Consider the following 12,213-nt stretch of genomic DNA (forward strand, 5'->3'; position numbering starts at 1 on the left):
CAGAGTAAGATGACTTTAAATTCTTACCAGATAAATAAAGCAATTATCATATGGTACTTAGTACTGTTACCTGCAGAACTATTATCATTGTCAAAAATGAGTAAACTGCAGCTGTGACTGGGGATAAAGAGCTGCCATCAGACTCAGGGACATCAAATAATGATTTCTTCTCTTGATACCGCCATACCCACAGTCCATGTCCTATAGCAACGTTCAAAAAGAAACATACATCTAAATGTTAAAATAAGACACTGCTACTGCAAATGAAAGCAAAACTTCAAGACTTGACACAGGCACATTTGGCCTCCTTAGTCTGCCTTGCCATGTAAGACAGCAAAAACACATGACCAGTACTGGTGGCACCAACAAGCAGACTGCTGGGAAGCACTGGTTCTTAGACTCTTCCTCATATCAGGCATTTCCCATTGCTGGTACTGAAAAGCAAATGGTCATAAGGCAGAAACTGGATATGCGCTGGCAGCTATCAATGGGAAATCCCCAAGAAGATTTTCCCAACATGTGCCTCAGAAAACAACAGTCTTGCCATTTGGCCCTGGATACTTGCCATTACTAACCTTCGCTACAGATTCAAAATGCAGATGTCATAGACTCCCAGAAGCCAATGGCAATGCACATATTTCATTAAGTGGGTCACACACCTATCTGATAACAGAAATCCTTTTCATGTCCCATACACCTGTGTTTTTTACCACTGAGCTCCACGACCACGTCACACCTGTCTGCTTCATGACGGGGGCAGGGGATGTGGTGAAGACCATTTACCCAGAGGTAAAGGCAGCATGCCAGGTCTGAAGGCCATCGAAGGCTGGAGAGTACCACAGCCTGTGTGCAATCTAACTGCTAACCCCTTCTTAGCACCCAAATACTTTTTTTTTCCCTCTTCTCATGGAGTTCTCATTAGTAGCATTTGTGTATCTCCTGATATATTATTCTCAGTTTATCACCAGGTTACTAATGCTTCTTCTACCAGAATCATTACTACTGGTGTGATTAAACCATTCTTCCATCCAAGAAGCTGCAAGTTTGAAAAATAGTATCATTTTATCAAGATCTTTCATCTAGGCATCTCTAACATGGCCCATGTTGATACAAATGGCCCTTCAGTCTAAGTGGATGACAAATGTGTGTTTTAACTTTAGAGTTCTGGATCAGAATGAGTTGTCAGTAGCCCACCAGGCTCACCTGGAGGCTGTCCAGCAGTGCCCTCTTATTCATGACCCATGAAGGAGACTTACCAACCGCAGAAAACAGAGACATACAAACGAGGAGGAGGACACACCAGAGCACGTCGCAGTTCATCTGCCTCTCAAGTTGGCTGCGCTTGTAGCGGGGCCCGCTGTTGTTCAGCAGAGCCTTGGTTTCATGTCCTGCAGGGGAGCATGAGGAGCATGGTAAATCAATGCCCAACAGTGAAGTGTGGAGCTCCCTGACTGGTGAATTGAAGTACAGTGCTGCCATCCAATCATACTTACAGGCTAGGCTCAGTTGAAAAAGCAGGGTATAAAATCCATCTTAAATATGTAACCACCATGGAGAAACAATGGAAATAAATAAGCTAAAATGCTGAGAGAACACTTTGGTTAAGATACTATTAGAAATTTTGCTTCTGTTTTTCTGGTTTTCTAAGTTTTTACAATGGATACATGCTGCTTTTATAATCAGGAAAAAAAAGAAAGAACAAGGAACAACATTCAAGAACGTACAGCAGAGGCGGCAAGCCAGCACTGTCACAGACTACCTGTGCCACAGCCACGCCTACCTGCATAGATGACCATGCCAACAACAGCTTCCGTGTTTCTGATGGTGCATCCTCGCAACAGCAGGTTTTCTTTATACAGCCCAGCCTTTTTCCCATTGTCATGTATACTGTTGAGGAAAAGGTAGCATGCATCACATGGATGCTTCCAAGCACCTCATGTCCCAAGAAGCACTACCTTGGGGAAGGAAGGCCTAGACGCTGGTTTGGGAAGGGGCACGGGGAACTCCAAGAGTGGGTGGCTTGTCTCAGTGGATCTCTGCAAGAGCCGAGAGGGAGCTGGTGCTCACTAGTAACTGGGAAGGACCCCTAAAATCCTGGAAAATAGGGGTGCTGGGAGGATCTTTTCTTCTAGTACTTAGTCTTGACTCCAGTTCCCAGCATTGGGCACCTAAAACTCTTGTAATTTCCTAAGTGGTATGAGCATTAGCAGTATCTTTTGTTCTTATATTTGGTCTCTGACTCCAGTTTTTCCTGGCATAGGATACTAAATCCCTTTTAACTTTCTGGGTGATACCAGTGTCTTTTGTTCTAATGAAGCCAGTCTGGGTGGACTCCTGGATGGGGTTTAGTCACCAGAAAGACCAGGCCATGATTAGAAGCTTAGAGTTTTCAACCTTACCGCCCATTCTCTAGAGTGGACAGGGGCTAGAAATTAAGTTAATCACTGATGATGCCTATGTGATGAAGCCTCTGGAACATCCCAATAGTTGGGGTTTGGAGAGCTTCTGGGGTGGCGAACACATGGAGGTGCTGGAAGAGCAGGGTGCTCAGACAGGGCATGGAAGCTCTGCACCCCTTTGCACATATCTTGCTGTATGCATCTCCTCCATCTGGCTGTTCATTTGTATCCTTTATGATATTGTTTTATAATGAACTGGTAAACAGTAAGGAAATTGTTTTCTGAGTTCTGTGACATGCTCTAGCAAATTAACTAAACCTGAAAAGGGGATTGTGGGAACCTCTGCTTTATAGCACATCAGTCAGAAGGACAAGTAACAACCTGGACTTGTAACTGGCATCTGAAGTGAGGAAGTCTTGTGGGCCTGAGCCCTTAACCTGTGGGACCTGACACTATCTCCAGGTGGTGTCACAGGATTGCTTGATGTGTAGGAAAACCCCACAGGTCAGAATTGGTGTCAGCACTGCAGGCCTATTTTCATCACAAGGATAGACCACAGCTAGAGAGGGCAGACCTGGGAGCAGTGAGGCCTAGTTAGAAGTTGGCCAGGGAAGGCTGCCAGGTGGTCTGCCCACTTCCTGCTCATCATAGAGAACACTGCTCCTCATCAGTACCTTGTGTTGTCACAAATACACAAATCCTTCTTTTTCTTTGAGTTTTTATTTAAATTACAGTTAACAAAGAGTATAATCTTAGTTTCAGGTGTACAATATAGTGATTCAAAAATTCCGTACAATACCAATGCTCATCACAAGTGCATCCCTTAATCCCCATCACCTGTTTGGCCCATCTCCCCAGCCTCCTGCCCTCTGGTGACCATCAGTTTGTTCCTACAGTTATGAGTCTGTTTCTTAGTATGCCTCTCTTTCTGTTTTCCCCCCATGTTCATTTGTTTTGTTTCTTAAATTCTACACGAGTCAAATCATAAGTTACTTGTCTTTCTCTGACACATTTTGTTTATGATAATACTCTCTAGCTCCACCCATGTCACTGCAAATGGCAATATTTCATTCTTTTTTTACGGATGAGTAATATTTCATTATATATATACTCTAACTATTCTTTATCCATTAATCAATTGACAGACATGTGGGCTGTTCCCGTAGTGTGGCTATTGTAAGATAATGCTGCTATAAACACTGGGGTGCATACATCCCTTTGGATTAGTATTTTTGTATTCTTTGGGTAAATACTTAGTAGTACAATTGCTGAATTGTAGGATATTTCTGTTTTTAACTTTTTGAGGAACCTCCATACTGTTTTCCACATTGGCTGCACCAGTTTGCATTCCCACCACTAGTGCAGGAATGTTCCCCTTTCCCCACATCCTCACCAACACTTGTTGTTTCTTATGCTGCTGATTGTAGCCATTCTGACAGGTGTTGAGGTGATATCCCATTGTAGTTTTAATTCGTATTTCTCTGATAATCAGTGATGTTGAGCATCTTTTCATGTGTCTGTTGGCCACCTGTACGTCTTCTTTAGAAAATGGTTTCTTAATGTCTTCTACCCATTTTTTAATTGGATTATTTGTTTTTTGGGTGTTGAGTTTTATAAGTTCTTATGTACTTTGGACACTAACCCTTTATCAGATATGTCATTTTCAAATATCTTCTCCCATTCCATAGGCTGCCTTTTAGTTTTGTTGACTGTTTCCTTTGCTGTGCAGAAGATTTTTATCTTGATGAGGTCCCAATAGTTTATTTTTGTTTTCTTCCCCTTGCCTCAGAAGACATATCTAGTAACAAGTTTCTACAGTTGATGTCAAGGAGGTTAGTGCCTGTATTCTCCACTAGGATTTTAATGTCTTCCTGTCTCACATTTAGGTCTTGCATCCATTTTGAATTTACTTTTTGTGTATGGTGTAAGAAAGTGGTCCAGTTTCATTCTTCTGCATTTTGCTGTTTAGTTTTCCCAACACCATTAGTTGAAGACACTGTCTTCATTGCATTCCATTCCACTGTCTTCACTGTATTCCATTGGATATTATTTCCAGCTTTGTCAAAGATTAATTGACCATACAGTTACAGATTCATTTCTGGGTTTTCTATTCTGTTCCATTGATCTATGTGTCTGCTTTTGTGCCAGAGCCATACTGTCTTGATCACTACAACTTTGTCATATAACTTGGAAGTCCAGAATGGTGATGCCTCCAGCTTTACTTTTCTTTTTCAAGATTTCTTTGGCTATTTGGAATCTTTTGTGGTTCCATAAAAATGTTAGGATTGATTGTTCTAGCTCTGCAAAAAATGTTGTTGGTATTTTGATAGGGATTGCATTAAACGTGTAGATTGCTTTGGGTAGTATAGACATTTTAACAATATTTGTTCTTCCAGTCCATGAGTATGGAATATCTTTCCATTTCTTTGTGTCATTGTCATTTTTTTTTAAGTTTTATTTATTTTGAGAGAGAGAGAGCGAGCATGAGCAGGGGAGGGGCACAGAGAAGGAGAGAGAGAATCCCAAGCACTGACAGTGCAGAGCCTGATGCAGGCCTCAAACTCATAAACCATGAGATCATGACCTGAGCCAAAACTAGGAGTCAGACGCTTAACTGACTGAGCCACCCAGGTGCCCCAATTTTTTAATGTTTATTTATTTATTTACTTATTTATTTTGAGAGAGAGGGTGGGGGGAGAGAGAGGGAGAGGGAGAGAACATGTGAGAGCACAAGCAGGGGAGGGACAGAAAGCAGGAGAGAGAATACCAAGAAGACTCCACATTGTCAGCACAGAGCCCAAAGCAGGGCTTGATCCCAAGAACCATGAAATTATCCTGAGCTAAAATCAAGAGTCAGACACTTAACCAACTGAACCACCCAGGCACTCCAATTTCTTTCATAAGTGTTTTATAATTTTCAGTGTATAGGTCTTTCACCTCTTTGGTTAGGTTTATCCCTAAGTATCTTATTGTTTTTGGTGTAATTGTAAATGGGATGGATTCCTTAATTTCTCTTTCTGTTGCTTCATTATTGGTGTATAGAAATGTGACAAATTTAGAAAAGGGAATGGTATTGGTTTCAGCAACATTTTCTATATCCTTTTTTCTTATAAAAATCATACAGTTATCAAAAACATTAATATATTAAATTTTAAATGTGGTACATTCCATTTTATGGGTTTCCTTGTTGTTTTGATTCAGAGAGACAGTCTAAGTATAAGCCACTGGTTTTCAAACTTATCCTCTTGATCCACTATGGATGGCCTCTCGTCATCCATGCAGCCAGAGCACCCCATGCTAGGATCACAGTGGGACAGATATGGTCCTGGAGTCTGAAGAACAAGGGGAGGCCTTGGAAGCTTCTGAAACTAGAGTAGGGGTCCAGCCTACACCAGGCAGTGCCTCCAAAGGGGACTTCAGAAAAGCTACCTTCTCGCATCATCAGTAGACAGCCTCCCCCTCCCACACATGGATAGCCCAAACTCCTCTGTGGTTCTTGAAGCTCACCAAGGACACCTGAAGGTGTTTTCCCTCACACCAGTTCTTAGCACAGTGCCACTGACATGAAATAGAGTTGGTACGCGGAGGTACGAGGTCAGAGGAAGAATACAAGGTTTCTGGGGAAACCATCCTTCCTGCCACATCTAGACCTTGGTCACTGGAATGATGGGCCAGGGCTGCCATTCAATCTGAGACACAACCCATGTTCTTCACAACAAGGAAATGATTGTATTTTCTGGTGAAAAAGACAGGCTAAATCATAAAGACAAGGTCAAAATGCATGCTAGGGGGATGCATTTTCCACAAGCTTGTTACTTAATTGATACAGCATCAATGTTTCTGCAGAAGGTATGCAAAGGAACACAGTGGGGTATTCAAACAACAGTGTGTCTATGCCCCCATTTGGCAGTTCCAGGACAGAATGGGGTTTTGCTTTAAAAAAGATTCAAGACTAAAAACCTCACTGTTGGATAATGCATCAAGACCTCAGTATACATAAGATGGTACATATAAAACACCATTCCCACCTCTGGAATGAGAGATACCTATGGCCACAGTTCTCTTGGTAACAGCTGGAGATGGACACGATTTCTGAGGGAGAGTAGTAAAAAACAGTTTCAATCAAAGTTTCCATCATGCTTACACAAAATAAGAGACAAACTCAATAAAAACAAGAAAAAACATTTTATATTAAGCCTTCTTTGATATGACACACTTTTTAGCAGTACTGCACTTTCTTTTTTTGCTTAATTTTTTTAATGTTTACTTATTTTGGAAGAGAGCACAGGTGCACATGCAAGTAGAGGAGGACAGAGAGAGAAAGGGAATGTGAGCAGGGGAGGGAGAGAGACAGGGTGGGAAAGAGCATATCAAGCAGAATCTCAAGAATCTCAAACCCCAATGAGGGGCTCAATCTCACAAACCATGAATGAGATCATGACCTGAGTTGATATCAAGAGTCAGCCACTCAACCAACTGAGCCACCCAGGTGCCCCAGCAATACTGTACTTTCTTATCAGACCAAGACAGAATAGAACTTGTTACCAGCAGGTGCACAGGCCTGTGAAGACTACAGCCACAAGGACAGGCAGTGCACAGACATGAATGGCCTTTCCTGAGTGAACGGCCGTTGCATTAGAAGAGGGAGGAAGGCAGGCCAAACTCCAGAAGGATAGCTGAAGAACAAGGGGAAGGAAGACGATAGCCCTGTCTTGGTCTTCAGAGAGGAAAAATACTCTCCGAAGGCAAAACAGGCCCAAGGCCAAGCAGCTATGAGGCCTGATTCCAGGAAGACACACTCCATAATGTTGTCCTCAATACCCACTTCTTTGGTATGGGTTGATGTAAGCTCCCTGCCCTGTAATTCATTTGTTGAAGCCCTAACCCCCAGTACCATAGAATGTGACCACATTTGGACACAGAGTCTTTAAAAACGTAAATAAGTTAAAAAAGATCATACGGATGGGCTCTAACCCCATGACTGGTGTCCTTATAAAGAGAAATTTGGACACAGAGATAGACAAGCATAGAGGTTAAAACCACATGAAGACAGGGAGAAGACAGCCTTCTGCAAGCCAATGAGAAAGGCTTCAGTAGAAACCAATCCTACTGATACTCTGCTCTCAGGTTTCCAGCCTTCAGAAATGTGAGATGATAAATTTCTGTTGTTGGGGTGCCTGGGTGGCTCAGGTCATGATCTCAGGGTCCTAAGGTTGAGCGCCATGTTTGGCTTCGTGCTGGACATGGTGCCTCCTTAAAATTTTCTCTCCCTCTCCCTCTGCCCCTCCCCTTGCTTGCGCATGCTTGCTTGCTCTAAAAACAAGCAAACAAACAAACAAATTTATTTCTATTGTTTAAGCTGCCTGATCTATGGTGACCCTGAGCACACTGACACATCCTTTAACATTTCATCTGAGCCTCTGAGGAAAGCTTTTCTGGTTCAAGTCTCCCGGCATCCTGACTCATCAAACCAATCTCTTCTAAATCAAAACTGCCCCAAAGTACAATGTGATGATGAGATAGCTGTTTGGTGAGAATGTCCTGTGCACTGGGAAGCACCACATGCAGGCTCCTTGGGAAATGGCAGAGTTTAGCTAATTAACAACCTGCCTGGCTGCTCTTTCTCAGGAATCGTAATGTCTCCCTGCCAGCACTGGCTGTTAGTAATGGGTCTTGCACGTCAGTCCTCGTTCCTCCCAGCATGTGAAGGTGCTAACAGGACCAGCAACAAATAGCAATCCATTGGTTTAAACACAGAGGTGCAAAGTATACTTGTTGCTGGTATACTTGTCCAGGGTCACAGGCAGTAGCATGAGAGTTCAGGAACCTTGAACAGCAGCCTGCAGCTCTCTCCCTTCCTCCATAGGTCACATCACCTCCAGCACTTGGGCCCTCCTGTCTGCTCCATCCCAGATAGTGGTCCACCTTCACCCTGGTCACCATGACCAGCATCCTTGGGTGTCCTTCTTGCCCCCTCCTCCCTCATTTTTACACTCACTCAAACACCAAACCTTAATTTTTCTCTCCTCACTGGATATTTCTTGAATCCACCTCCTTCTTGCTCCCTCTGTACCTATTTAGGCTTCCACATTTCTCTGCTTAGAGCCTGCAACACACCCCTTGCTGGCCAGCATGCCACCAGCCTTGGTCCCTCTTATCCATTTCTCACACAGTCACCAAAGCAACCTTTCAGTGTGTGCATCTGAACACTGCATTCTCCTGGGCACATCCTGTGTGAGCTCCTTACTTCCTCATGCTCGATACACATGGCCAGCTGGCTCTGCAACACCTTTAGGGGTCCTTCCCATGCAGGCTTAAGGCTCCAGCCACCTCACATTGCACATCCTTCTACCCACACTGCCTCTCATCCCAGGGTAACCCATTAGTCTGGACAAGTCTGGCCTGTTATCCTGGGCTCACATTTTATAGCCTTCAGGAAGATTATCTGGGTTAAGCTCCCCAGGACCTATAGACAGGAAACTGTGCAGTATTCTTTGATGCCTCCTTCTTTGTGTCCACTTCTAAATGTGAGCTCCTCAAATTTTATTCTGTTCTGCAACCCAGATGCCTACCTCAGTGCCTGGGAAATGCGAAGGCTGCCTTGTCCCTGGCCTCAGGTTGGATCCATCCAATGGTGATGTCAAAAGGGCAGGGGAGTGAACAAGGCAAGGGAGGATGGGGAGGTTATTCCCTGGCACCTTCTGGGGAGAGAGCATTGGGCCGGGTATGTCCCTAGACCAGGGCTGTGTGACTCCCCAGGTGACTTCTTGACCTGAGTCCCAGGCGGCCACTCCTTCCCTGGAACCATTGGACTCACAGGGGTGACACTTCAGCTGCTACTAACTCTTGTAGCCGTACTTACTCCTGCTTCAAAGGATCTCCACTTATGGGAATTATCTACGTGTAGAAATAACTCAATTGTGTGTTTTATGCCAATGTTAGATTTTCCTGATATGTAAATATGTCAATTAAAAGTTATCAAGGTAAAATGAAAACTTTCCAGTTTTAATGAGTTCAGTTGGTGCAGTTATAGTTCATCTTAATGCCTGGTTATTGGTAATGAGAACATCTTGGACATAAACCCACACAAAGCTCCATCCAGACACTGAGTAGGAAGGGTGAGGGACCATGAGGGCTCTCCTGTTAGTAATGGTCCTGATGATGAAGGACCCAAAGGCAAGCTGAGGGCATACACAAGCTAGCAACTATCCCCACCCCCACTCCCATGGGATAGGTGTGACATTCCTCAGGCACTTCTAGCTGCCCAAGAACAAAGGAAAGGGAAAAACCAATGGTTAACTGACTGAGATCACAATCATGCAGGACAGGAGTCTCCATCAGTTTAGAAATGTCTTAGTAAATTACAAGAAAAAGGCAATCTTGGGAATCTCAGTCAGTCAAGCTCTGACTTTGGCTCGGGTCATGATCTTGTGGTGGTTCGTGGGTTTGAGCCCCACATCAGGCTCTATACTCAAAGCCTGGCGTCTGCTTCGGATTCTGTGTCTCCCTCTCTCTCTGTCCCCACCCCCCAAAAAAACCTAAACATTTAAAAAATTGAAAAAAAAAAAAGAAAAGAAAAAGGCAAATTTATCAATAGCCTAATCTCTAGAAGCCTATAGATTCAGTTTCCTGGAGCCCCAACATCACCCTCCCCTCCATAATGATGTTGGGGAACAAAGGCAAAAGGAAATGGTACATAGAATTAAATTTCCATGGGTGGCTCAGTCTGTTAAGCCTCCGACTTCAGCCCAGGTCATGATCTCAAGGATTGTGAGTTTGAGTCCTGTGTTGGGCTCTGTGCTGACAGCTCAGAGCCTGGAGCCTGTGTCTCCCTCTCTTTCTGCCCCTCCCTCACTTGCGCTCTCTCTCTCTCTCTCTCTCTCGCTCTCTCTCTCTCTCTCTCTCTCAAAAATAAACATTAAAAAAATTACACAAAAATATTTCCTTATAATGTGCAGCCCATTGACAAATACTTGAGGCAGGCAGAGTATAACATTTTTCCAGGAACTCCCTACTGTCTTAATGCTAATACTTTACTAGAGGGAAAAACAACCTTAGATTGACAACAGCTGGGCCTCTGGTATCTTTGGAGTCCTCTTTAGTATATGGAAGTCCTTTTGGAGGCTTCTCTTTTGCCTTTACTTCCTCTAACTCTATAGCATATAACCAGTCATTCTTCACAACCCCAGTGCAGCTCTTTCTGCCCATGGGTCCTGTGCCCATGCTTTAATAGAATCACCTTTTTATACCAAAGATGTCTTAAGAATTCTTTCTTGGCCTTCAACTCTGGATCCCCACCACTCCAAAACCACATCACTGATGTCTCCTATAGGGTGACAGTGGTAGTGGAGTGTGTCATCTACAAGGTGGGGATTCTACCCCAACAAGCACGCTCAGGCTCGCAATGGCAAGTTCCCAGCCCTATAAGGTCAAATAAGGCTCTGCACCATATAGGGAGGGAGCTCAGAGCTCACTCTGTGTAGGACTCTGGGATAAGAAATAGAACCTGGCTTTTTACAACCTGAAATGGAATTTTAGTCCAGACCAAACCAACCAACCTCTCTGCTTTATTCCTAAGGTAAGTGAAAATATTTGATTGACTGGTGGCCTCAGAAGTCACCCACCATATGCCATGAAGTTGGTTGAGCACATCTGAGCAGGGTGCCCAGAGCTGCTGGGGCATAGGGCCTCTGAGCTGATTCCCATTCCCATGGGCCTCTCTGAGCTGCAATGCCTCGGGGCAGGAAGAGGGCAGCCCAAGGGGTAGAGAACAATCAGGATTTGGTTAGTGCTTACAGGAATGTCTTAAACAGTGAGCATTAAAGTACACTGGAATAATGAAGCTCCTAACACTTTTTTTTTTTAACAGCTTGAGATACATTTCACATACCATAAAATTCACTCATTTAAAGTGTATGTGGTTGAGTGTTTTGTTTGTTTTTTGTATATTCAGAGTTGTACAGCTATCACTATCATCTAATTTTAAAACATTTCCATCATCCTAAAAAGAAACCCCAGATCTATTGGCAGTCACTCTCCATGCCCCTTCCACTCCCAAATCATGGCAACCATTAATGCACTTTCTGTCTCTAAATGATGTGGGAAACAAATGCAAAAAGAAAATATAGATAATATTAAATTTCCTTATAACCTGTAGCCCAATGACAAATATTTGAGGCAGGTAGAGGATGACATTTCTCCAGGAACTCCCAAATGTCTTAATGTTAATGCTGTGCTAGAGGGAAAAACAACCTTAGCTAAACAACAGCTAGGCCTCCAGGATCCTCAGTCTTCTTTAGCATATGAAAATCCTTTTGGAAACTTCCCCTGTCTTTATCTCCCCCAACTCCCAAATATATAATCAATTGCTCTTCACAACTCCAGCAAAGCTCTTTCTGCCCAAGGGTCCTATCCTCATGCTTTAATAAAACCACCTTTTTGCACTGAAGACATCTCAAAAATTCTTTCTTGGCAGTCGGCTCCAAACCCCAACACTTTCCACATCATAAACACATTCCTATTGGAGGCATTTCATACCAGCAGAATCACACACCAAGGCTAACACCTCTCTTATGAAGTGTTCTAATTCACCTCATGCTTCACCCAGATTCTTTCTCTCCATTCTCATGTCAGCCATTGTTATCTCCAGCATTAGGAGGAAGCCACGTTCTGAAATGTGGAATAACTTGCTCAGTCAGTGGGCAAAGCTGGAATTCAAACTTGGTTCTTCTTGCTGTAAATCCAAGCTTAGGTCTCCAAGTGCAAATAGCTAAAGTTTTAGTTCAGATTGGATGGTCCAAATATGAGTGAAACC

At 43.5% G+C, this 12,213-nt stretch overlaps 1 protein-coding gene across 1 annotated transcript in view; it reads right to left on the minus strand.

Moving 5' to 3' along the window:
* ATP10A (ATPase phospholipid transporting 10A (putative)) overlaps positions 1 to 12,213 on the minus strand; it is a 190,428-nt gene that overhangs the window by 37,180 nt on the left and 141,035 nt on the right. Inside the window, 3 exon segments of the mRNA XM_027067869.2 lie at positions 71 to 201; positions 1,257 to 1,388; positions 1,781 to 1,887. Of these exon segments, the coding sequence (XP_026923670.2) occupies positions 71 to 201; positions 1,257 to 1,388; positions 1,781 to 1,887 (370 nt within the window).

The sequence above is a fragment of the Acinonyx jubatus genome, chromosome B3, assembly GCF_027475565.1.
Source record: "Acinonyx jubatus isolate Ajub_Pintada_27869175 chromosome B3, VMU_Ajub_asm_v1.0, whole genome shotgun sequence".
Classification (NCBI taxonomy): Eukaryota; Metazoa; Chordata; class Mammalia; order Carnivora; family Felidae; genus Acinonyx; species Acinonyx jubatus.